The 27,385-nt window shown below is 39.7% G+C and overlaps 1 protein-coding gene across 6 annotated transcripts in view; it reads right to left on the bottom strand.

Annotated features, from left to right (window-relative positions):
• The window catches only part of FHOD3 (formin homology 2 domain containing 3), a 627,020-nt gene that overhangs the window by 64,538 nt on the left and 535,097 nt on the right, over positions 1-27,385 (bottom strand). For all 6 annotated transcript variants that reach the window (XM_073332694.1, XM_073332693.1, XM_073332692.1 and 3 more), the window contains 3 exons: positions 22,310-23,196; positions 15,283-15,441; positions 2,589-2,771 (listed from right to left, as the gene is read on the bottom strand). In XM_073332694.1, coding sequence (XP_073188795.1) covers positions 2,589-2,771; positions 15,283-15,441; positions 22,310-23,196 — 1,229 coding nt within the window. The remainder of the gene's footprint in view (positions 1-2,588; positions 2,772-15,282; positions 15,442-22,309; positions 23,197-27,385) is intronic.

A 27,385-nucleotide genomic window follows, 5' to 3' on the forward strand; every position in this document is an offset into this window, starting at 1 on the left:
TGTAAAATTGATTTAGTTAAATTGGTACAAACCCCTATGTGGACACACTTAAACTGGTTTGCAAGCTTATATTGATTTAGCTTCATTTGGTAAATTACTGAATCAAGCTAAATCAATACAGATCAGTTGCAAACCCAGGGATTTTCACAGGTTTAACTAACTTGATTTAAAAACTGATTTAAATTCAGCATGTATAAGCTGTGTGTGTGTGTGTGTGTGTACAACAGTCTTAAAATGGTGTAACTTACTTGATACTGGGCTAGATAACAAGGTAGCTCCCAGCACGATCATGTTAGACATAATAAGTTTGCCTCAGTTAAATTAATGTACATCTTCATCCAGCCAATTCATGTGCAAATTATACCATCTTAGAATCCCTTATATACATCTGTTGAATATTCTTATTTATTATTATCTGCATTAGAGTAGTGCCCAGAGACCAACCCAGGCCTCAGAGACCACAGAGGGTCCCTCTGTGCCAGGTGCTGTACAAAGAGTGCAACAGACAGTCTCTGCCCTTAAGAATTTACCATGTAAATAGACAAGACAGACTCATGATTGGGGAAAGGGTTATAATACCATTTTCCAGATCCAAAGTAATTATGACACAACTTTATCATTTTTATTCTAAAGATTTATACTTTGTGAAAAAGTATGAAATTTCCTTAACGAATGATAGCATATGGTCTACAGTTCGACCAGGCTTTAGGTGTAATCATTTTATGCTGAAGAGAAATGAAAGGGAATCCTTCTCTTTCCCAGTTTAACTACTCTCATTATTGCACCTGTTTGCATTCATTTATAATCCTTTAAGATTGTCAGCACTGAAGATATATTTGCACACCCTGTCCTGAGTTTAAAGACTTTTCTCTCTTGATTTAGGAGAATTATCAACAACCTCTTTCTAATAAATTCAAACTTGTTTTAAGACGTCACGTCTTTTAAGATGTCAAATTTTTGTATAATTTGATGGCATCTGAATTACATATAATTTGGTGCAAAGAATTAGCATTAATGCAATATCCATATTGAGGAGCCAAGCACAGAAAAGTCAGAAAATGGAGACTAACGTTGAAAATCAAACTTAACTCTGCCACTTTCCCCTTGTATTTATGCCTTAAAATATGATCTTACTTTAAAGTGGAGGACATTAAAATGATACATTTACCAAAAAAATACCTGAGATCCATGATTATTTTCTATTCTAAATACAGCAAAAAACTACTGTTTCTCAAATATTTCTGTGTTATGCGTATGGTAACTATTGGCATATGATGACATTTTAATGGTGACTTTTGTATACATGTACAATTTTTTAAAATCTGACCATATGGAAATATTTTATTTATTTTATTTTACACACATACAGATATCAAAAACAGCAGAATGACTCTGGCTCAAATCTGATAAAAACTGATAAAAATTCAGGAGGTAGAGAATATGACAAAAAGGAAGAGCCAAACTCGGACCTCTGATGAAATCTGGGTCTAGAAACTAAAGTGCTAATATCAGCAGAAGAACATCTTTTGTAAATACTTTGTGAGGAAAATCCTTAAGAGGAGGGAATTTGCAAGATCTGATAGGAAATCTGCATTCTAATACATTATTTTTTGCATTTCCTTTCAGCGTGGGATATCATGAAGTCCAATCAGAAAATAAAGAGATTTTGTATTGATTGAGCTATTACTATCTAGGCCTCAGATCACGGACCAAGCTTATTCTTAGTAAAACTTCACTGCAAGTACAGTAGTTACATCAGAGATGAATTTGGCCAAAAAACATTCAAACCAGATGAATTCTGTTTGTCTGTTTTGCCAGTCAGGAACTTGCTAAAAATAATATTTCAAAATTTTCCAAAGCATCAAATAAAAAACCTGTTGAAAGTTAGCAAGCGAATGTATGAAATCACCCAAACAATGTTGACTCTTCCTCACTCATCCATCAACAATCTACCCTGCATCAGTTTGCACAAACAATTCACAAAATACTTCTATGGCTCTTTGACTGAATAGTGCACATCAACAAGTGCAGCAATGTTGTGCCTGCATACAAGTAATTCTGTTAATGAGCAAAATTAGAAAAACATCTGAGAGATAATCTTAATTTTTCTCCCCACACACTTTCAAGAGTTTACAATAGCAATAACAACTTTGAGGGATCCCAGGGATCTTATAAATTAGCTAATGAATTAATATAGTGATTAGTTCGCTCCACTGGTCACAATAAGCCAGATTTTGATATACTAAGTCTTTACATAGGCAAAACTCCCACTGATTTCAACAAGTGTTTTGCCGAATAATATCTGGGTAAGAAGGATGTAAGGATTGGGCCCTCATCCCCAGGAAATTCCTTGTTCCTAAATCATTATTGCCTAATTAGAGGAAGGAAGACATAACCCTTACTTTTTTTTGTAAAAAAGAGCTAAAATGTTCCCACTTCTTCCACCCCATCTCCTGTTGGTCACCAAAACAAAAGCTAAAAACAATCCATTCACCATACACACAACATAGCCAGCCATGTAATAGTAAAGACTGAACAAGCTGAAACAAGGACTTGAAATTGCCTGCTGCCAGTCAGAAGAAGTTTACCTTTTCCACTAGCTCATAATCCATTTTGAAAGCCCAAAGCTGGAGTCTAGCGGAGAGCTCACTGATGGAGGAAAGAGTGAGAAGAAACTGCTCTGCACTCCCCAGTGGGATGTCAGGGTTTGCCATCTGGGCCTCCTGGATCTTCTGTTTTTCTTCCTCCGTAGGAATCATAGTTAAAATTTTCTAGAAAGAAAGACAAGAGAAATTATTTTTAATCAGATGTACAAGAGCAATGATTTCAAACCTCTTTTTTTCATGGAAGGAAGGGGGAGGCAAAGAAGCAAATTTATACAACATATATTTGGAAACCCATTTTTTTTCAGACAGGTGTCCGTTCAAACAATTAAGAATCATACTGAAGGCTTGACACTGGTTTACTTTGTGGTAATGGGATTCCTGACTCAAACAGCTATAAGTGAGAGCAGAATTGTGCTCCGATTATGTGTAACACAAAACCACTGCACAGGACACCTAAACCATAACAAGGGAATCTTGAATAGGTCTATGATTGTAATTAGAAGTCCTTATTGTTTCTTTTATTTTTATGGAATGAGAGTGATTAGGCACAGAACAAACTAAAAATGCAAGTTTATCTCCTGGTATCTTCAGATCAAGACTGGATACCTTTCTGGAAGATATTCTTTAGTAAACTGGAAATTACTGGGCTCAGTGCAGGGAAAACTGGGTGAAATTCTCTGGCTTATGTTATACATGAGGTTAGACTAGATGATCTAATGGTCCCTTGTGGCCTTAAACATCTGAGAACTTAGAACAACAAAATAACTCAAAACCTAGGTAAAGGCGAAGATAGGATTTTTATGGTACGTTGTTAAAAAATGTTTCTAAATGGCAGCATTTTGCATTTCTGTAGGTAGGAATGAAGGTACCCAGATGGCAAACCATTTTAGGGTGATAGCGGGGTGGGTAGCTCAACTATATAAAATGTGTGATGTTGGAAGAGCTATTATCCCTCTCTACTCCAACCCCATATGTTTACTTGTCACATAATATGACAACACTATTTCAGCATGAATAGATCAGTCCTAGAAATACCACCTGTATTTAAGACAGTTACTCAAAAAGGAACAATTGGTAAAGTTTTAATTCAAAGTATGCACTGCACAACATGGGGCCTGCTTCTCCATTCATCTGACAGGCTTATAGTATCGATGAAAGAGGATATCAATATGCTAATTTGCTGCTGTTATTAGTATTGGTTCAGAAATTTACATTTTCCTTTTAATTCGTGGCTTTTATGTGCTTGTTTGCATGTGGCAACTTCCCAGCTGCTTGTTCTCCAGGGTTGCTCTTGGAAATAAGATTTTGCTTTAAGCAACTAAATGCGTTTTTAAAATGAAAAAGAAAAGAAAACAACATAAACACATCAAATAAGCCAGGACCTCTGCCCTGCTGAACACTGCCTTGTTAAAGGCGATGTGGTAGGTTTTCAACAAGACCTATGTTCACTCATTGGAAAGAACGTTAGGCTTTTTCTGTAGCCCTTTGTAATGGCAGAATCAATTCTGGAGAGGCGAAAAGTCAAAGAAACACAGGATTTGCCAAACCAGATTACACCACTGATCCATTCAATCTAGTATCTTGTTCCAGCAACGGCCAATGCCTGATGCTTCAGAGGCACCTGCTCCCTCCCCCACTGATACATCTAGCTCATTGCTTAATGTTGCATCTGGGTATGGGGAGTGAGGAATTCCCTGCCGACCCCATCAGGTGAAGAATGACCTTTGATCAACCAAAATATTTTATCAATTCAAATCCAGCCACAGTACTTGTCCTGATGACCATCTTCCTACGGCAGTGTATTCCATATGAAGAAGCATTTCTACCTGTTGGCTTTGAACATATTATGTTACCTTTCAATTTAACAAAGTGTCTCTTTGTTCTTATACTACACAATAACAAGACAGTCTGGTTTTTACCTGGGATATGCAGATGGGAAGTGTAAAGTCTGTACTAATTTCAAACAGGGAGTGGAATCATTTAGTCTATTCATTCACTTGGAACAGAAGAGGGATAATGTAGAATTAAATTTCTTTGCCCCTCTTTCCCCCAGTTATTACTACATTGTGTATATACTGCAATACAAGAGACAGTCCCTGCACCAGAGAGTTTACAATCTAAATAATCAGCCTCAGGGGGATGGAAGAGGATGTAATATTCAAGACAATGATCAAGATGATAAATAAGGGCATGCAACTTTTGTCCTGAAATTTATATGATGACAATGTAAAATACAAATTGAATCCAATTCCTCACTTTTGAATTCTAAGCAGTATCTGTGTTTTCCTGACCCATATCCTGAAAATGGCTTGAAATTACTGTTGCATGCATTTAACAGAGAGCCTTCATTTACTGAAATCAGTATGGTTTCTTGATTTGTTTTTATGATCTATCTGTAATCAGTTTTATATGCTTACATCAGTTGCCTAGATCATATCTAGAGCAGATTTGAGAACTGAACTGACTGCTCCAGGGCACCTCTCAGACCTCTCTATACTGAGTTCAGTATTTAGATGCTACTGCAATGGGCACTTTATAAACACTCAAAGAGATCAGACAAAAGGAGGGACAGATTAGACAGACAGATATGGACAGATGAGATAAAAATCCTGACTGGGGCATCAGGAAAACTTCACAGTAACTCCCCAGGAAGAATGAGGCCCTCCAGCACCTAGTCCTCTCTTTCTTTTTAAAAGATGACTTAAATTTCAGTGACTTTGTGAGGCTGAATGGAGGAGCCAGGATAGTTTGCATCTGGGATTATTTTAACATTCATACATGGCCAATTTAGGAGACATGATTGATGTAAAAATACTTTTGATACATTCTGGTCTCAGAAGGGGAAACACTTTGGCAGTTGCAATGCCCTCAATTACCCACTGCAAATAACTAGGGCTCCAGGCTTTTGACAGATACACAAGGATCCTACAATCTTTCTTTTTTTGATGGTAAAGCATCCTCACTGTAGGGATTTTTCAGCAGCCTTAGGGCATTTTAACCAGAGCAATGAAACAGTCAACTGTATTTCCAAAGGGACTCGCCTGGTCCCTGAGCTTTGTATAAACACAGCAGGCCAGATGGAGCTGACAAAGAGCATTCAGTCCAAGCACTGCTACTCTGCTCTGCTGCTGAGCTGCTTCATGTGGTATGTGCAAAGGAAAAGCAAATCCAAAAAGCCTTATTTGTAGTTCAAGGATCATCCCTGCCATCGAATTACTGCCCTGATATAAGCAGAACTGCTGCTGACTAACTGGCTGATCTCACACTAGTTGCACTCAAGGTGGAACCGAAGCCATAACAACAGGCTTTTCACAACACTTTTAATCCACTCTAAGAGTCATTTTTGTCCTGCTGATTATGACCTTCTCTGTGCCTTCCTGAAAAAGCAATAAAATGTTCTTATTTTTGTTTTCCACTCTATGACTAATTTAAACCATTCATTCAGTGTGGAAGATTGATGAGTCTACCATCTGCCAGTTTATTATTATTATTTTTTACACATCATTTAGAAAAACTGTATAGAAACACAGTAGGACAGAAGGTTACTGGCACATCATCATAACTCACAACCTCTTTGTTTCCACCACATACATCACCTTTGAACTTACTCATTATCTCATAATACCCAATAAGGCCCACTTTGGGTAGAGAGCAAGGAAAAGCTTACCAAACCCCATAAACAGTCTAGGCTCATATATTTCTTGCTGGTAGGGTGTCACAGTCTTGTATAAACTACAGATTCCATGCCCATACATACCCCTGTAATTGTTTGGCCCAGAGTGCATGATTCCAGAGAAAAATCTGTCCAGTAAAGTAGTATTTTTATGGATACAAAGATTGTTTTTGGCCACCTGATTCATATGAGATCATGATACTGATTATTTTAGTATTTGAGCTTAAAATACCCCCCAAAGTTCCTTTTTTGGAAACTGTCAATTGCTGGAACTCTGCGGGGAGGGGAGAATGGGGGGAAAGACATATTATAAAACCATTACTCTTCTAGGTTTAGTCATTCCAAGTCTGATTTCCAAAGTTTCTAAGGAGAATGCTTCACAAAGTACTAAGTCCCTTCTTGAATCTAGGAATCGTATAGTCAAATACATACTTTCTGACATTTCACCCACTATTTCACAGGGTCTCGTGCCTTTCAGACAGCTGTTAACCATGCAGATCAACGGTTTACATAATCTGGAAAAAAAAGTCCAGAACTCTACATTTACTGACTATGACCACCTGAATTTATTATATTTGATTTGGATTCTCAAAAACACATCCAATTTCAAAGAGAAGGAACTGTATCCAAAATACTTCATAATGTTAGTGATAGCTAGAAATCAGTAACTGATTACCAGCCTTGCTTCATTCAAACTGGGTTTCTTCTTCAACTATTCATTGAATTTAAATGTAAATTTAAATTTAAAGCTAGGCTCCTATGTACCCAAGTCACTTCTGAAGATAGGATTTAGTTGTTTTTGAAAATGGGACATAGGCGCTTTTGAAAAAATATTTCCTCTCAGTCTTTAATTTCAAATAATTTTAACCTGAAGAAGGCTAAAACTACCACTATATAACTTATACAGTATAACACCATACATTATTTTCTAAAACCTTAGATACATACACTATCCTCCTGTATTACATAAAGGGCACAGCAGCCCAACTCAACCCCGTCAGTCCACTTTTGACTCAGTTAAATTAGTCATGCTTACATGCACAATGCAAGCCTCCTTAGGTGTACAATTTGGGTCTGATTCTGTTTCTCTTACTCATAAGAAGTAGCACTTTACAAGCAGACTCATTGATTGCCTTCATTGAGGATGAGTACCAATAAGTGTTGTGGTTGACTTTTTTTTTTCGATTTGTCCTTCAGATGAATCTGTTAAGATCACAAAGAGTAGACTTTACACTGATTATCTCATAAAGAGCCAAGACTGCCATTCTCACTCACAGTGAATAAATAGCATATTGCTCTGCAAGTCCTGTAGTCCAAACTTGATTAGACATATTGAGTGCCAGACTTTCAAAAGAAAGCACAACCAATGTGGCAACTGAAAGATGACTCACCATTTTATGTGGGTTCATTGGAAAAGGGTGCATTTTTGCAGGAGCACCTGTTGGGCCCTCCTGTGAAAGCATGGCCCTACCAGTTAATCCTCTGCATACTAAATTTAATACATCTGCTTGCTTAAAACCAAGCAATGCCTCTTTGTCTCTCTTCTTTACAATACTCAGTAACTAACTACTCCAAGCTCATGGGCTTTAAAGTACACTCCATAAAGCCACTCTTTTTTCTGCCTATCTCCATTATGCACTTTGAGTAAAAAGTTACAGGAATAGCAAGATTTGTTTTTATCTGGCAATGTAAAGCTTGAGGACAAACTTAATTTTTGCCTTTTGATTTTGATTCTGGCTGTTAATAATCCAAAAAGGTTTTTCCTGGTCATATTTTACAAAAATCTGCCAACTCTTCTGATTTATATAATGCCACCCTCAGAAGGTTTTTAATGGCTCCCACGTGTATCTGATTTCAGCTCAGCCCTCGGAATATATTAGTCCTGTGGGCTACACCTACATCCAGAACATCAATAAAAGACCCTTCTGATGCTAAAATTATGTCTTCATTATGGGAGCCCAGGACGACAAAGGAAATAGAAGAATGCCCCAAAACAAGATTTTGACAGTTTCTTATGCACTATCACTTTAAAAGCATGACAGACCCACAGCTCCCCCAGCAGCCTATTCTACGGGACCTGCAAAATGACGACTCTCAGTTTGCATATACTATGGTGTTGAAGCCTCTCTTAAAGCGTGTAGGCTACATGTAGTCACAGATCACAGTGAAAGGCAGGCTGTGTCCATACTGTGGTTTTTAGCTACTTGCAGCAGTGAAAGGCTGTGGTAGGGTGACCAGACGTCCCGATTTTATAGGGACAGTCCCGATTTATGGGTCTTTTTCTTGTATAGGCTCCTATTACCCCCCACCCCCTGTCCCGATTTTTCACACTTGCTGTCTGGTCACCCTAGGCTCTGGTGAGGGGAAGGCAGTGGAGAAAGTCTCTGGCAGCTCCCTGCTGAGGAAGCCTTTCCCTGTGTATGGGGAAGATTTCAGCAGTGGGGAAGCAGCAGGCACTACACTGCTAAAAATAGCTCTGGGACCCTCGGGCTCCAGCCGAGCCTGGTCGTCTACACTGCAATTTTACAGCCGCCCAGCCTGAGCCCCACAATGGGGCCACCCGTGGGTGTTTTATTGCAGCACAGATGAGTAGGGTGGCCACACTGTGAAGCAACACTGGAGCTGCACACAGTGCTTGGATTAGCAGCGCACAGTGACTGAATCAGCACTGGAAGAGTTGTGCTAACCTGAGTCTGTAGCCTGTAACTATATCCCCACTGCATTACTACCTCAAGCATCAGCAGCAGTTGAGTTTTTGAACTAGTGATTATTGTGTGTGGATGGAGCTGGTTTAGGGACAGCACTCCAGTTATACGTTGAGCAAACTCGGCTGCGAAGACATGCCCTTAGAGGTGCAGCATAGCCCTCACAATGCCGGGGGAGGAGAATAATCCTGGGCGGCTCTTGGGGCTCGAGAGGACCCTGGCAAAGTGTACACAGCCTAAGTCACAGTTACCTCCTTGGGCTGCTCTATAGGCTGCAGAGTTGCATTATGCATCCCAAGTTCCCCACCCCAACATACCTCTCCTACCCTGCCCCTAGCACAACCCTAGCTCGGGGCTTGTGAGGAGTCCTTAGAAGGCAGCCTATCACATTATCTCTGCTGGAGGAATTCTCTGGATGTGGGGCTTTGGAGATCCCCTTATGTCATGCCAGTCTGTTTACCGGGCTTACAGGACTACAGGAGGCATGAGGTTCTCAAGCCTTGTTCTTTTGTGAAACTTTCCAGAGAATTTTAGCAGTAGCTTCCTTACATGAACAGTCCATAGGCAAATGGAGAAAGCTAAAATTCTTACATACAAATTGTACTCCTTGATTCTTTGGCAGCTGTTCAGTTTGCTACAACAGTAAGGGCTTATTTTTCCAATTTTTGCATGGCACGTGTAAGCAGAAAACCAAAGCAACAAGAAAGCAGGCTCAAATTTGCCATGCAGAAATACAGAGAGTGTTGACACACTGATAACTGGTACAAATTTTGATATGAATATACGACTATTTCTGCACCCAACAAAAATGAGAGAGAAGATGGTGGCTGGAACTCTGATTACCAGTGCAGAGTTGACATTTTCACTGGCAATCTGAGTGAGCAGCCTCCATTACAGTCTGGCAAATTAACACAAAAGTCAGTAACTTGTAATATTATAGGTAGAGAATATAGCAATGTCTATATTTAAGATGTTAGACTTATTTCATTTTAAAGGCTTATTTTCCATTGCTTATACAATCTTCAACTTTCTTTCAGAATCTGGCAGACGTGGGAGCAAAAGAACAAAGATAGCGGGGGGGGAATATATTTTATCCCTTAAAAAGTTTTGTTGGCAACTTTTTTTATGAACAGCTCTAGCACAGCAGGGACAGATGGTAAACACTTGAAATCTGGCAGGGAGAGAGTCCCTAAATTGCAAATGGACTTTTCAGAATGCCGGTGAAAGTTGACTATCATTTGTCAATGTTATATGATTTTAACAATTGTATTTTGTGCATGACTGGAGTTTGCAGTCTCTTAATGGTCAGTCAGTACTTTATGGGGCTTGAACAGGAGTGTGTTGATTGAAAAAATTTGTAGGCTGTGCAGTGTTTTTATCTACAATTAATGAAGGTGAAAAGCAGAGGAGACAAGATTCTTCCTTCCATACAACATATGAGTGTGTATAATACAAAGTAAGGAAGTAGGCAAAAGTGTCCAAAGGAATCCTGTCTTCTTCTGAATAATCTGGAAAGTTGTGTATGGAAGGAGGCCACATGGATTGCATGAATACCACAGCATAGAGCAATCTACAGCTATTTAACAAGAAGTTGAATGGTGGAATTTCTATATTTTCTTATTTAAAAATGTAGGAAATTCTATTAAAAATCCCCAAATTTATGTCACAAGAATGGTAAGATTGCAAAGTGAAACACTCAGAACTCAGGAAATTATAATGTGAAGGTGATTTGCGCAAATTTAGCTCTGCCTTAGCCTGAGTAATCATTACAATAGGATCTGTGATTAAATGATCTTAAACTATTTCCCCCCCACATGAGCCCTACCTCATTCAAGATATAGCTTGGCTAGGAACAAAACAGCATTATGGAGAGAACTGATTTGCTTCGTTCACTGCAGTTGTGATATGCACCGCTGTGAAGGAAACTGTTGTGCACAGAATTTCTTCTCATTCATTGTAAATTATGTGGTGTGTAGTGTAGTCAATGAGACAGGTCTCTAATCATCATCATCATCATGTTCCTATTATGCCTCTGGCATTTAGGGCAGTGACGAAGCTCCTCCACTCTTGTCTGTTTCTGGAAAGTCTTTCAATGGTTCCCTAACTGTGCCCCAGGATTTTCAGCTCAGCTTCCACAGCTCTTTGCCATGTTGTTTTCAAGAGGCCTCGTTTTCACTTGCCTTCAGGTGTCCATCTTATTGCTACTCTGGTGATGGAATCCGTTTCCATCTGAAGCACATGGCCAATCCAACACCTCCTGGCAATGATGGTGCTCAGATCCTCTTGGCTACACTGTGTCAACAGATCTTTGTTTGAGATTGTTCTGGGCCAAAGAATATGGAGGATTTTTCTGAGGCAGGTTGTATGGAATGAAGACAGTATGGACATGTCATACTTTCTCATTCCCCAGCATTCTGCACTATAAAGTAGTGTTGAAAGTACGCAGCTCTGATAAATCTTGAGTTTGGTTTTGATGATTTTGAGACTGTATTTAAGCTCCTGAAGGTGTTCCTGGCTTTACTGATTTTGTTCCGGATGTCCTGGCTTGTTCTACCATCCTGGCTGCTGCTGCTGCCCAAGTATGTGAATGTTTCTACATTGGTGAGACCATAATCTTCTCCCTGTACTGGTGATGGTGAGGCAATATTAAAGGTCATGATATCTGTCTTATTGCAATTGATTTTCAGTCCAATTTGCTGGCTGAATGCGTTGAGTTGAGTTGTTTTTTCTTGTATATGGTGTTGGGTATGTGATGGGAGGACAACATCATCTGCGAAGTTCAGGTCTTCAAGCGATGAGAAGAGTGTCCATTTAATGCCTCTTGGCATGTCTTCTGTTGTATGCCACATTACCCAGTCGATGGCCATGTTGAAGACGATTGCAGACATGGCACACCCCTGATGTACTCCTGTTTTGACTTCAAAACTGAGCTCACTGTGATCAACAGTGCATGTAAAATGGAAATAGAAGCTTCTGATGATGATTAAATGGAAAGGAATTCCATATGCCCACAGAATGCGCCATAGCCTGGTCCTGTGAATGCTGTCAAAAGCCTTCTCAAAGTCTATGGAGTTTATGCAGAGTTGCCGTTGCCATTCTAAGCACTGTTCTATTATGTTTCATAGAGTGAAGATCTGGTCTGTGCATCCACGCTCTTTCCGAAAACCGGCTTGCTCTTTTCTGAGAACACTATCAACTGCCTCTGATATATGCTGGACTATGATGTTACACAATACTTTGCTTGGCACAGATAAAAGTGTGATACCACGCCAGTTACTACAATCACTGAGAGTTCCTTTCTTTGGTATCTTCACTATAACCCCATTGGTCCACTCATTTGGCACTGTTTCCCTTTCCCAGACTGATGTAAATAGAGGGGCTCTAATGGAAGAAGGAGAATGGACTTGAAGTTAATTCACTGGACTGAGATTCAAGAGATCTGGGTTCTATTGCTGCTTATGTGACCTTTGTCAACTTACTCAGTACTTTCAGTAGCACTGTAGTTGCTTACTCCTAGTCATCCCCTTGTGGTCAGGCATGGCGTAGCTGCTCTCTCTCTAGGGTAGCATCCCCTGCCAACGGTCCCTCTGGCACTGTAGTGGTGTGTCTGCTTGATGACTTGGCCCTCCAGCCAGGTCACTGTCTTTAGTCCACTCCTTCTGGGTTCCCAACTAAAATTCACAAAAAGCTGTGAGAAACAAAAGCCTTCTGCCCTCTCTGGGGCTCTTCCATGGCCAGTCTTTGGGTCAGCCTGCTGCCCCCTTGTGGGGCTTGACAACCGTTACAATGGGTTTGTCCAATCCTTGCCTTGGGCTGGTATGTGAACCTAGTCACCTCCCTGGTGACTCAGGGTGTCTCCCTGCCTGGAGAGCTTTTCAGTCCCTTCCCTGCTTTTTAATCAGGGTCTCTCCCAGGACTCCGTGTCAGGAGAGCTTTTTTCCTCATTCTCTTCCCTGCAGTTTCCTTTCCTTTCCCTCCTCTGCTAATACAGGACCCTGTAGGAGCCTTTGTGACTCCTGTAGTCTCTGCAGACACAGCTGCAGACTCCTTTTCCACAGGAATCACCTGGTTTCTCTCATGTGGGGCCCATCCTGTAATCAGGGTTCACTTAGCCTCAGACTCTCCAGCCCACATATATACTCTCTCGATACCTCAGTGCAGTACATAATACATCTGTGAAATGGGTGTATTAATATTTCTCTCAACCAAGGTGCTGTGAGGATGAATTCATTAAATGTTTGCATGATACTCAGCTATTACAATGGAGTGTCACAGAAAGAAAATAAAAAACCTTCTTATTTCGTGCAGGGTTTAGATGGCACAGTAAAAAAACATGTGGCCACACATTAAAAAATGAGGAGAAAAAGAAATACTGAATAGCTGTTGCTCGCTGAGCACCATCCAACCTCTGCACTGGGCTCAATCCTGTAGGGTACTAAGCACTCTGGCTCAGATGCAGCAGAGCTTTTCAAGCATGTTATCATCTTCAAGCACATGAGTAGTTCCACTGCAGTCAATGGGAGTACTCATATTCTTAACTTCAAGCTTAAGTCTTTGCTGAAATGGGGGCACAGTACTCAGCATCTCTTTGAGCCCTAAAGGAGGCAGTGGTCCTATGTGAAAAAATAGCATGTGGCCATGTCATAGGAGACTATATCGGAATGCATATGAATCAGGAGAAAAGTGAAGGATGTGTAGGAAACAATATGTTATTTCCTGACTTGTGAGTGCTTCACTTCGCAATCTGCCCTATTTTGTAGTATATTTTAAAAATAAATGATGGCATTCTCGCATCAATCAGGGTGCAGCCAGTGAAAAGGCTACCCAGAAAGGGTGGAGATGGTGCAAAGCACTCACTATCCTGCCAAGTGGCTAGTGTAGCCTCCACAGTAGGTGGCACTGGTTGGAAAGCTGAGGTGTCCAGAACAGCTGGTGAGGTGTTGAGTCTGCCAGGGGCGGTGGAAATTTAAGGGAGAAGATGCATACAAGACTGTGAACATCTTTGCTATGTATTCTGTTTTGGGCCCTCTCTAGAGTCATAATTACTAAAGGCCCTATTATTCACCTGCAGAAGATGAGCAACGTACTATGGGATGCAAGTAAATGTGTCACTGGGAAGTCCTTGTATTCCACCAGAGGATGATCAGGCCCTCACATTAAGTTAAAACATAATAGGTTTTATTCTTTTTTGCATTTAACTGTCCGCAGCTCTGTTTCCATATTATCTTTCTTTTGACTTTTCCTTCTTAACTAAATATGGGGAGGAGGGTGAGGGCAAAAGAAAAACATACAACTGAAATATTGGAAGATGATCTGCAAATGACATATTCAGTCAGGTATTGATCGAGATTTTAGACCAGGTCTTCAAGCATGCAGATTACTCTGTAACTGGTATAGGTTTAATAAAAACATTTAAAATAAATTTAAAAAAGCAATGTTAAAAAACAGTAGCAGCAGTTTCTTTTTAGACTTCATAAAGGAACAATGTTTTGATAAAAGAATAACAAACAGAGTTCATCTTGGATCTCGGTAAGGAGACCTGAAAACTCAAACATGTAATGGTAAAAATGGCATCATCTGTAATCTTTTTACCAACTGGCTTACTTCAAACAACAGTAACACAGAGATGCTATTCTGAAGACAACCAGCCATTGCATTTGTTTTCCATTTGATATACAATCTAGAACAATTGCAATAGCAAACCAGGCATGAACTTTATTAAACCTTGTACAGTTTCCAACAGTTCTAGGAACTGTGAATTTACCCTTGTAGATATCTGGGTGTGCAAGTGTTCAACATTTAATATATATGTATGATGAACTGGATTTAGGATTTTTAATGACTTAAAAATGTGAAATACACAAAGAAAGATATGTGAGCGCTACCACTGAAAATCTCAATAGGAATTTAGGTTCAAATTTTCTTAAAAGTTAAGTACAGAAATCCATACTTTGACACTTAATAAACAGCCTGATGTTCAAAGAGGCAGAGCTCCTGCAGTTTCCACGGGACACCAACTGGAGTTTGGAGTACTCAGAGCACATCTGAAAATCCTAAACATGTTTTTAGAAGCCAAACTTTAGGGACTTAAGTTTTTTAAAAAATCAGTCTTTGAGTAATAAAGATGCAGGATTGAATGCTGAACCCGCAGATACATATAACTAATGTCAACCCGCAACGATGAAAATAAGGCACAGATTTTTTCCTTACACAGAGATGAACTACAGTACATATAATACTTGGGCAAAATTATATGCTCACAGTTTAACGCTGACCATATTGGACTATCCCTTCTTACCTCTATTCCCTCCTTGTTTAAGGCATATTCATCAAAGTTCAAAATAGCAGTCTTGATGGTTCTTGGAGGGGGTAACACTGTCAATCCAATATTAATAGCATTGCTTCGTTTTGAGTCCAACACAATGATCTCTTGTCTCTTTCCATCTGCAGCAGTTTTCTTGGTAAACAGGTAAAGAGAAGAAACTTAACGTTGATACAATTCTTTGATAATACAAAGCAAAAATTTACATCGATCTTCAATGACTTGAACTTTTATGATAGTAGCAACACAGACAATAAAAACTAGTGCATCTATAAGTAAAACACAGGGTAAATTCTTCTGTCGTTTACACCCGTGCATCTCCACTGAAGTCAATGGGGCTTGTCAGAGTTTAAACTAGAAGGCAGAAATTAGTCTTATAACTATACAAGATAACTATATTATGTACTTTTAGCTACAAGGCTTGGGAGTACAGAAATTTGAGATGGGATTCAAAATTTTTAAAGAAAGTTTTATGTTGCCAGTATAAAGTGATAGCTGTCACCAGCTGACAGAAATTAAATGTCACCAGAATGTCACTAGACTTTGCAGGAATGCTCAGCAGAAGTGTGTACTAGTGATTAGAGCAGGGAACTGGAAAGCAGGGCTCCTGGGTTCTGTTCCTGACTGGCTATGTGACTTGGATATGTAACTTAACCTTTACCTCAGTTGACCTATTTGTAAAAGGGAGACAGTAATACTTACCTATCTCATAGAATGTGCGTGGCTTGATTCAGAATGGCTCTATTACGTTGGAAAACAAAGGTAGAATATGGTTCCGTGATTGCTCTCAAAAGGAGCTCCAACACCTCCTTTTTGGAGGTGCAGGATGTGTCCTGCCTGAACTGCTTTCTGTCCTGTGGCTGGTGAAGCAATAACACCATCCCACCGACTGTGGTCAGAGTACTGTGGCTGATCCCTGTGCAGGTGCGGACCTACTTTTGCTCTCTTATCTCCTTTGCACTTCCATGTAGGGCCAGATATAAGCTAGTCCTTAATATGTACCAAAGGCTTTGAGATCATCCGGTGAAGTGTGTTAGATAATAATGACAATACAGATAATAATGAAAGTGAAAAATGTCAATAACAATATATTTTTATAGACCTCAGTCAAGTATTAATTTTTTAATAAAAATGTAAAACACATTCTCCACACACAACAATGACAAAAATGCCTAGCCAACTAAGTAAACTGATTTGCAAAACACGTATAGGGGAATTATAAAATTTTCAATATGGTTTTCATTTAGGCAACATATCTTTTATTTTCTCATCACACTGCATTGAAAGGTGCCTTTTTTGGAAAGCCAAGGACGTAATTGAATACGGCATATGATGTAGGACTCTATTACACACTGGACTTTGTAAGCATGTTTCTTTCTTTTCTTCCTTCTTTGGTAGCATACAGTATGGGGTGGGAAGATGCTGTTCAGAGCCATATCAGGATCAAATTTATGGGTTTGAGTTAAAGTCTGAAGCCCCTATTCAGCAAAAGCACTTAAGCATGTACTTAACTTTTAGCTTTAGCTCCACCCACCAACATGTCAGCTCACACAGCTGTGCCTGTGAGGAACAGGAAGTAATCTGTGCATGATATAAAACTGTGGCAGATTACTTCCCTTTTGGATCAAAGGGGGAACGAGGAACCAGATAGTTACTAACTGAGTTACTAACTGAGTATAAAAATATAGCTGTGTTTCACCTAAGATCACTTTCCTCCTAAGATCACTGGGTCTCAGTCATACTAACCCTTTTGTAAACAGCTACTTTCTAACTTGTATTTCACTGTCCATAATTATTTATTATGGGTATTACCAAAGAAGTGAAATTTAATATGATTTTTCCAATAGCCTTGCAAGCAAGTATTTATTTATATATTATCTAACATGAAGACAAAAATAGCTTCTTCCCCAAAAGTAACCCCTGCATGAGCAGCATTTAAACTGGCAAGACAATTTGAGACACCTGACTCTGCGTCAGTTATATGGAGGATGTTGCATTGACCTCCGATTGTGAGAAAGCAATTAGAGCACCCCATCTATTTCTATCTTGATTAACAAGGATTATTGGGATTTCAAAAGGAACTGAATGGGATTTGGAGCTCAAACTCCCTTACACTCCTTTGGAAATCCCACCCCACATGTGTAATTTCCCTCAGCATTCACTGAAGTTATGCACATGCAAGGGATATCCTTAAGCACGCAGATGAGAATATATTCCTTTGTCTTTACTCCCTACCGGTTTCTCAGGCCCCAGGAACAGTAAATTCAGCCCTATTCAATAGGAAACAAGCCAGCAAAAACATAATTTCTAAACTATGCACTGCAGACAGCAGCAGGGTTGCATGATAACATAATTTAACACAGCAAAGGTGCATTTGTTTTCATCTCTCTGCCAGAAAAATAAATACCTTGAACCACCTTGCCAATATACCTGCCTGGTTTGGCAGTGTCAGAAGGGAAGAAATCTTCAGACTTGCTCAGTGAGGAAATCTGATCTCGCTCTTTATGCCTGCTAACAAGCTGTCACAGCCCTCTAGTCCCACAAATAAACTGTCTGCTGTGGAGGATGCTGTGATTCGTATAATCATGCAGTAGTTTTCTCTGTTATGTTACCAGTTTTCTGCCAGAAATCACAAATGTCTCCACATGTTACATTCATCTATCTGAGGTATATTTTATTTTATTTTGTTGTAGTCTATTGTGTTTAATGAAAAACTTATTGTGAGCCAGCATCAGGAAGTGGCTGTTTATAGCTGTGTTTTGTGGAAATCATAGTTAAGGATTAGAAACAGGAGTAAAATTGGTTGCAGCTGTATCAAGGAGCATATCTGGTAAGATGGAGCCAAAAAATCCATACCTCATCCTCTCTTCTGATCTTAATTTTAGTCTCTCTCTCAGTTTTCTGAACAATTCATCTGACGAGCAACTGACTACATCTACTGTGTTGAAATCTGACTGGTTGACCTTTTATTCATTACTCTGTATTCTGTTTTTAGAAGAACCAACTGAACTTGTAGCACCTCTTATATTATTGTGCAGTAGACCAGATTGGACACTAGGAGTTAGCACAATGGGATGTGTTCTCACTGGAAATTGACAAACTGGTCTGGAAAAAGTAAGAGCTGGGCTAATTTGAGCACAATAGCCAAAGCAAACCTGAGGGGGGAGGATGTGTGCGTGCATGTATTATTATTATTTTTTTTTTTACAGATTCAGTTATGTCTCTTTAATTACTTCTACTTGATCTAGGATCTGCTCTACCTGCCCTCAACAGGTTGATGATATTCCCCCTAACCCGGGGGGTGTCTCAGAAGTCTGAAAATCTTTGCTGGGCTATTTCTTGTTCTTCATTACATGATCCAGGCTTCCTGGAGTCAATAATCGGTGATACTTGTGACTCACAGAAAACACAGGGTATTTGCGATTTGAAGACAACTGCTAGTACGAACAAAGAGAGGCCCTCATTCCTCCCAACTTAGATTTGTCAGAAGGAGAAGATGGGAAATAGGACAGATCTTGGACTGCACACACAGAAGACTGGGGTTTAAGAGCCAAGACCACCATCAGGTGGGATGGTTAGATAAGGCCTGAGCCAATGCCCATTGAAATTCATAGGACACTTGCCACCAACTTCAGTGGGAGCTGGATCAGGCTCACAGACAGCAGAGGTCACAAGATGCAGCCCAAGAGATCAGGCAGAGCCCAAGAGGACTCATTATACTCAGAGGAAGAGTAGAAAGTAAGGGCACTAACACAAAACATGACTGGGATTCATATCAAAGACATTACAATAGTCTGGATGAAAATGGGAAAGGAAAAGGGTCTAGCTGAGTAGAAGGAAAGATGTTGGGTTATATAGAGAAAGAGACAAGAAGGTTTCAAAAGTTTGGCTATACATCAACACTTTACCAGGCTTATCCAAAGTTTGTCCACTAAAACAGTAAGTCTTAAAAAATCCATACAATCTTCTGTGCAATGATAATGAAATTCCAATCTTGTACTACTGAAGGGACATAATGGAAGTTAAACTTGTAATCTCTCATGCAGAGAAGTCCCTGCCCTCCATGTACTGCTAGATGCTTTGGCACAGCATCTGCTCCTTGGCTGGGAAGATGAGTCAGCAGGTTTCTTTGACATCAGTGCAGCCTTGAATTCTGAAGAGTGATTTAAATGACCACTATTCTTGGAGACTAAGTCTCCGAGACTAACCTCGAAGAGAAAAGTCATCATCTAAATCACTATTCAAAACTCAAGGCTACACCGGTTTCTAAGAAACCTGCTGATTCATCTTGCCAGCCAAAGAGTAGATGCTGCACCAAAGCACCTAGCAGCACATGGAGGACAGGGAAGAAAGTGCGTGTAGGGCGGAGATGAGTCATGAGAGTTTGGGAAAATACCTGGTTAACGATTTGGAAAAATTAATTGATTGATTAAAATAATCTAAACTTTTATCATAATTTATGATAAATGTAAAAGGGTAAAAGTAAGGCAGACCAGTTCATCAAAATATTGACATTATGAAGTATACAACAAACTCTGTGGAAGTGGAAATATGCTGTAACTCTACATTCAGTTCAAGGAATGATTTGTTTTGTGGCTCCTAGATGACATTCTCATTCCTTCTGCTCCAGTCCACACTCAGAATGAGCCTTCTATGATAGATTTATATTTACAATGAAGGAGAGTAGGAGGAGTAATATGCCGCAATTTTACCAACAGTGGAGAAAGCAGAGGGAGTGAAATTAAGCTCAACATGCCCTGAATTAATCATTGATTGGATTTAAAATCTGTATGAAATTAAATTATTTTTAAAATCTGTATGAAATACATTTCAGTTCTATATGCAATGAAAATCACTGAGCTATTCTTGTGTTAGAGATAATTCAATTTAAAATTATAACAGCTGTGCAATCTATGTAATTGATGTATTTGTAGGCCTACTGTTTGCTGTGTAAACATTTTATAAACTACAGCTACATTGTCCACATTACCAATACATAACCAGTATGACACATCTGTAATTCTGATTATTTTGGCTGAAATGATTACACTCTCAGATATAGCTCAGGGTTCAAAGTCACCTTACAAATTAGTCAGGAGGACTTTTGATTACAATTTTTTTTCTTTTTTTGGTGGGGAACTCAGTCTTTATTGAAGGTACAAGGTGATAGCCTTGGAAACAGAAGTCTTCTGCTTATACCCAAAAGCAACAGCAAGGTAGGGCAAGCTTCCCTGCCCTGATACAACGTCTCTCAACATTGGCCCGGAGGAACAGTCTCTGGGGGTGAGAAAACAGTGCAAGATTTCAGATCCATTCAATCCTTGGCCTACCAGCTGAGTCAGTCAACTGTGATGTGTCTGCTTGACCAAGAACACCAATATAGACTGTCAAACTGCCATTTATAACAATTTCAACTGGATTTGAACCAGTGACCTAGAAATGAAGGACTAGAAATCTAATTTCCAACACCTTGAGCCATCTAGTCTTCTGGATTGTTTGTTTTTGAACACGTGGATACTTAATTTGTACCAATTATGGAAAAGTAAAATGATCATGGTACTATGTGGTTTTTCAGAATTGTTATAAAACTTGTACTAATGTGAGAACTTAGGCATATGTACAACAGATATATTGGCAATGAGTGATTTTCTTATATGTGGCCTTACGGTGTATCTTTTATTAGTACTATAACTGGAAAAGAACATTGTTTGTCTGATACCAATTACTGTATTTACATTAACAAATCAAAAACAATAGTCATGAACAGCAAGGGTTCTAGCTAATAACGTTTAAAGGCTAACTTTAAATCTCCATTAAATTCAACTACAAGATACGTCATAAGAGTTCAGCATTAAATGGTTCTGTTACCAGCCTTAAAGATTTAATTTTATGATAATGTTCCTATGAAACACAGAAGTCTTAGCAAATCAAGATTTTCTCTCATGAAAATTTCATATTTTCATAATGAAATTTGGATAGTAAAGTTCTCTAAGTTAAGGGTGAAAAATATTTCTGTGCAAAGTGGCAAAAAAATGTATGCATGAAAAGAAGAGAACCCAGGTTATATTTGCAGGGCTTGGCAATATGACAAAAAGTTCTTTAGACAAGAAATCTTTATACACTTGAAACGGAAATCATCGCGAGACAATTAACATGGAACCACAAGACTATTTACACATTTCAAAGCAGAACCATACTTTAACGTTATGACCCTTTCAGGAATAATTCCTAAAATGATTATGAAAATAGTATGAAGATATATTACAGGATATATGTTATGAGAATATATTACAATGATTTCATGTGGTGTCCAATTATAACAGGCCCTGTTTTGCCTTATCTCCATACATGCCTAATAATAAAGCTTTAAATTTCACTAGCAAGGGAAAAGTAGCCAGATACACAGATCTGAATTACCTTTCCTTAATACATGATGCACTTTGGTATCCATGGGGACATCATTTTACAGTGGCCTTAATTTAGGATAGTTTAATTCACTTTGTAAGTGAATTAAGCCAAACTAAATTAAGGCCACTTTAATTCTGAACAACAGCACCCACACAGGGACTCAATATGGTTTAACTAATCCACTTCACATTCATAACTTTAATTAATTTGGATTAATGTTCCTGGATACCCCCATGCAGACAAACCTATGTTTGAAAATTCTGGCTATGAAGTTTACAACGCTACAATACCACAATGCTACAATACTCTCCAGCTGAAGTGAAATACAAAAAGTGAAATAGAAATATGATTCACAAGAGCAATATGGCATATGGCTAGGCATGTATATTGTTTGGGGCTCAGCTCTTATTGTCAGCTCATGGAGTGTCTGTCTGTCTTTGTAGAATACTTAACTTATGTGCACAAATATAGAACATATATAAAACATCTTTGTTAATTTCTTTTGTTTTTTAAACTCTGTAAGCATAAATATCATCTACATTAATCTAAAAACAAACTCAAATTTAATAAAAACTAAACAAAACATTAGAAATACCTTTGTGACCGGCAGTTCCTTGGATTTAGATTCAAAGAGGTGCTCCAGTTTGGAAGTGTCCACCTTAATGGGTTCCAGTTTCGACCACAGGAATTCTTTACAGCGTTTGTTATTTTTACACTGCCACTCAAATGGCCGTACCTCGTTCCAAAACAGACGGATGGTTTTCTTCTTCTTCATGAATGCTGGCTGACCCCTAGAAACCTGGGGTGACCCTAAACCCTGAGGAGAGCTGAACAGTGGAGGAGGAGCCAATAAATTACCAGAGGGTGGAGGTGGACATCCAAACAGAAGAGGAGGTGGTGGAGGAGGCAAACCCAAAAAGGAAGGTGGAGGTGGGGGAGGGGGAATTAGGGAGTCCCCAGGACCCATATCAACGTCCAACACATCTACATCATCCTCATCCCCCAAGTCTGTAAAATCCATGTCTTTGATTTTAAGTTCTCTAGGATTAGCCATGAGCTGATCCCAAATGTAATCAGATTCCTTCTTGGGCTCTGCTGGTGTTTTCTCAGGGACCTTTTCATCGAGCTCACCCTCAGGCAATACTGTCCCCTTGGCCAACTCAACATTGTTGAATTTTTCTGCAAAGGCTTTCACACTGCCTTGGTTGTCCAGATTTCCAATCTCCATCTTTTTGACACTTTCATCTTTGGCCTGCTTGCTGGCCTGCAGGATAGAGATCCTACTGGCTAGGCTGGTGATTGACTGATCACTTTCCTCCGTCTCCTTCTTTTCTTCCTCCTTCTCCTCCAGCTCTTTCTCCTCTTCATCCTTGGGCTTCTTGTTATGGGCATACAACATATCCAGCATAAACCGTTTGTTGTTGAGAATGTTGCTGCACTGCTCATTCACACCAGCATCTTGAATAGTCTTTGACCACGTACCTGTAATCACACGCACAAACAATGAATGGAAAAGCACAGGGTGTCAGGAATCCTAAAAATGGCATTGGAAATATCTTTGGTGATACATGTGCAATTATAGTATGAAACCGGATAAAGGGCCTGTCTATAAGAAGACTGAATATGCAGCAAGCTGGGCTGTGAATCTATCTCACGCTGACTGTCCATAGGGACACTGCCAATGTGCACTAATGGTTTAGTAGTGTGCTTTGATCTATACCACCTTCAAACAGCAGCAGTTCATAGTGCACTTGGGAACTTTTGGTGTGCAGCAGCAGAGTCTACACAGACTGACAATGCACAGCAGATTAGTGCAGGGTAGATTGAAACCACATGTTGCTGTGAACTAAATATTCAGGCAGACAAGTCCAAAGTTTCAGGGAATATTTGGAAATGATATGTAAGCAATAGCACAGATCTACAGCCGGATTCTGCAAGTTGGTGAGTGTTTCTCTGAGAAGTGCATAGCAGCCATTCAGGCAGTGGGAGCTGAAGGTGCTCGGAACATCTCAGGAGGTACTCGGTGACTCTAAGGACAGAGACCAAACTGCTTCTTTGAGCTGCTCTTTAAATTTTATATAGAAAAAATAATTGGTTACATGTTGGTAATTGCTCACTGAGGAGATCTGGCCCATGTTATTTTACTGGATACCTAAATTGTTAGATTCTTTGACAGTCCATCAGTCCAAAGGCCAACAAGACTGGATGACACTTGTCCCCATTTCCAGTGTCTCTGCGCTTTCTGCTCCGAGCTAGGATCAGAAGTGGGAGGATTAAAACACTGTCAGAAGGGCTGCTCCTGTGGTATTCTTGACATGGCTAGAAAGAGGTGTTACTTTAAGAAAGACTGTTGCTTTTCCAGCCTGAGGCCAACAAAGTTTGTATACCCACCCACCCCATCCTCCTCCACCGCAACCACCCCGGCCAGGGGAGGGCAGCTTGAAACTCTGGCTGCGCTTAGCACAACTCCTTGGTGCTTTGGCCATATTCACCAGGGTGACCTCTGGGGTCTCTGCAGAGTGAATTGTGCACACAGAGTAAAATTTTCAAAAGCACCTAAATAACTCAGGAGCCTAAGTCACATTTTCAAAAATGATTAATGTACTTAGGCTCCCAAGTCCTTTGGGTGTTTTTGAAAATTTTATCGGCTGACCATAATTACTGACCTGCATTTAAACCACAATCAAATTGAAATATAGTGGCCTCTGCCCACCTCTCAGCAAGATAAAATCATACATATTGTATACTGGTGTATAGAAGTTGAAAAATTAACTAGTGCATGAAACATCATAAATAATTAAAACCAAACAACAATAAAACCATCAAAATAAATGATCAAAGTAGATTGTAGGATGCATTTTTTCCTGACGTTGAATACCTCTTAACATCTTCACCAACCAGTGTGGGACACAATGTAGAAAGTATGTCCAAAATATGTGAGATCTTTTTTCAAAGGGTATTAAATGAGACCGGCCTTATTTCACCTTCAGTATATTTTGCAATTAAAATGGATTATGAAAATAGTTCAATACTTACCATGATTCTGTTTTTGATTCTTTCTTTCTCTTCCTTACACATTTAATCAATATATTTTTTCTAATCTAACTTTTAAAATTAAATTTTAGTTTATTTTTGATTACTGCCTTCCTTCTCCTCTCTTTCCTGGTGTGTGTGTGTGTGTGTGTGTGTGTGTGTGTGTGTGTGTGTGTGTGTGTGTGTGTGTGTGTGTGTGTGTGTGTGTGTGTGTGTGTGTGTGTATTAGTTATGTGGTTGCATGTTCTCTTGAGTTTCTTATTTATTTTTGTTTCTCCTTTTACTCTACTGTCTTTTTCTTTGTCAGGATTTTTATGTTAGCACTTTAAATTTAATGTCTTTATCAGTTGACTTATTTTATTTCTATAACCTTAAGCCCCTTCCATCTGCTCTGGAAAATCTCTTCCTTGGCAAGTTCAGTGGCCACATCAACACTATGGGCAAGAGACCCAAACCGGTCTAGCTGAATCATTTGTTAAAATTAAATTAAATTAAAATGGGTTTAAAAATTCACTGTGCATCACGGAGCAGACTTCCAACCTGGGAATTCCAACCTGGGTTTCTAATGTTGAATAGTTTATGGCCCCATCCATACTAGCTCTTAGCCACATTTGAAGCTGAACCCAACATTAAGAAAGATTCAGCTTATAGCAAATGATTTTTGCCCAGGATGCAGGCAGTCCATCTTTCTTCACTTTTTACTTTCCTGAACACTCAATCTCTTCCTTGCCTCATTTTCCCATTTGTGACAGATATGGCAATTTCCTGCCATATCTTTGGGAGATCTTAGTGTATTAAGTGTATATATCATTGTGGGCCAGGGACTGTATGTAATTCCCTGCGGGAGGGTGACCACAACTCTTCCAGGAACTAAGAACAGTGGGAGGAAATTAGGCAAATTCACTCAGGTTGTAACTTCTCCAGAGAGCTACCACCAGATGGAGAGGCTCACATATACTAGTTCAAACTGGATTCCCCAGAGGCCACCAGACAAGGAAAGGATTTTGTGGATAAAAAGCCTGATTTTAAAATGACTGAAGACTTTCTTCCTGATCCAGCAAAGAGACAGGACTTCTGTCCAAGTTGAGCCCCAATCATTCCTGGGGAGGGTTGGAAGGACTTTGGCCTACTGAGGCCACATAAGACTGATGGGTAAACTATGGTAAGCTGTTAGAATGCATATAGGAACTTTTATTGTTTTTATATGTTTTCTCTGTAATGCTTTTACCTTAAGAATAAATGTGCTTGCTCGTAAAGGGCTGTGCTGTAACTTATAACTGCTGGCAATTAAGCTGTTCATAAGCCCGTGGAGAAAAAGCAAAGTGCAGATGCTGGCCTATTTAAGCAGTCTGGTTTACTGGGGATTACCACAGTGTAGACAGGGAACTGTGCAGCCTGTTTAGGCGGGAGAGAGATGCAGCTGGGAGTCTAGACTGGGTACCCTCAAGGGACCACAGAGGGAGGAATACAGGTGCAGTTGCCCTGAGCTGTGACGCCCTTCACTCATCCCTTTCCCTCAACATTCCATCTACAGGATTGCTCCCTCACCTCTTCTCTCTCGAAGATTTGCTACTAGATTTTTCTGATCTCCTCCAGACTCTCCTCTTCCCCTTCACTATAGATTTCACAAAGACCAATTCTCAACCAGATTCAACTGCCTAAAGACTTCAGAACTGTCCAAGATTTCCCAGACTCCACTGTATACATGCCACAAGATTTGGCCCCCCTCTAGATTCTCACCTTCTGTGTCTCCCTAGATTTGATTCCTTTCCAATACTGCTCACTCAAAATTCTCCAACAGAGTTTGCATCCCCATTTTAGTCTCCCAAGATCTACCTCATTCTTCACTAGCCAAACAAGATTATCTCTTGTAAAGCCTCCTGCTGTTGCTACTCCTGTAGATTCTCCTCCCGCGCCTCCCCCCCCCCCCGGCATGCATCCCCTTCATGCACACTACTTCATCTGGCTACTGTGTTGCAGTGCTATCTAGGATGAGAAGGGTTGGAAGAAGCATAGAGCAGTATGTTTGATGATAAGGAAGGAGGAGCCCAAAACCAAACACTTCATTTCCTTGCCCCTGCTGTGTCTGGGCAGCCACAGCAATGTAATCCATGAATGACAGCTCCTTTCCTGGAATCTGAGAACTGTCTGAGAAAGCACAAAACCCTAGGAATGCAAAAATAATCCATGCAGACCGAGTACTCTGCATGATTTCTAGTTCTGCATTTGCTCCCTTACCAACTAAATTGCAAACTTTAGTAATTCACAACACATTAGGTCTCTCAACCAACAAATCTTTACTATACTGCTAAAGCTTATGAACTTTTAAAAGCTGGCATTTCATTAAGTTATAGTATAATACCAAAATAGTAATGCAGAAGCGTATGACAAATGGATTCAGTGTGACAAGAAGTTAAAGTTCATCATGTTGGAAACAGCCAGAACTAAAATGTGCTGAGTGTGAAAAATGTTTGTAACCCATTCGCTCCTCGTTTAACATTTGGAATATGCCAAAGTGTGATGAGAGCCATAGTCTGTTTCATAACCAGTACAGTTTTTGCTGAACACCAGCTGAGTAATCTGTAATACTGATGGTTAGCAACATCTTGCCTGTGTGAAGAGGAGGAAGCAGAGGACA

The sequence above is a fragment of the Lepidochelys kempii genome, chromosome 2 (assembly GCF_965140285.1).
Source record: "Lepidochelys kempii isolate rLepKem1 chromosome 2, rLepKem1.hap1, whole genome shotgun sequence".
In the NCBI taxonomy this organism is placed as follows: domain Eukaryota; kingdom Metazoa; phylum Chordata; order Testudines; family Cheloniidae; genus Lepidochelys; species Lepidochelys kempii.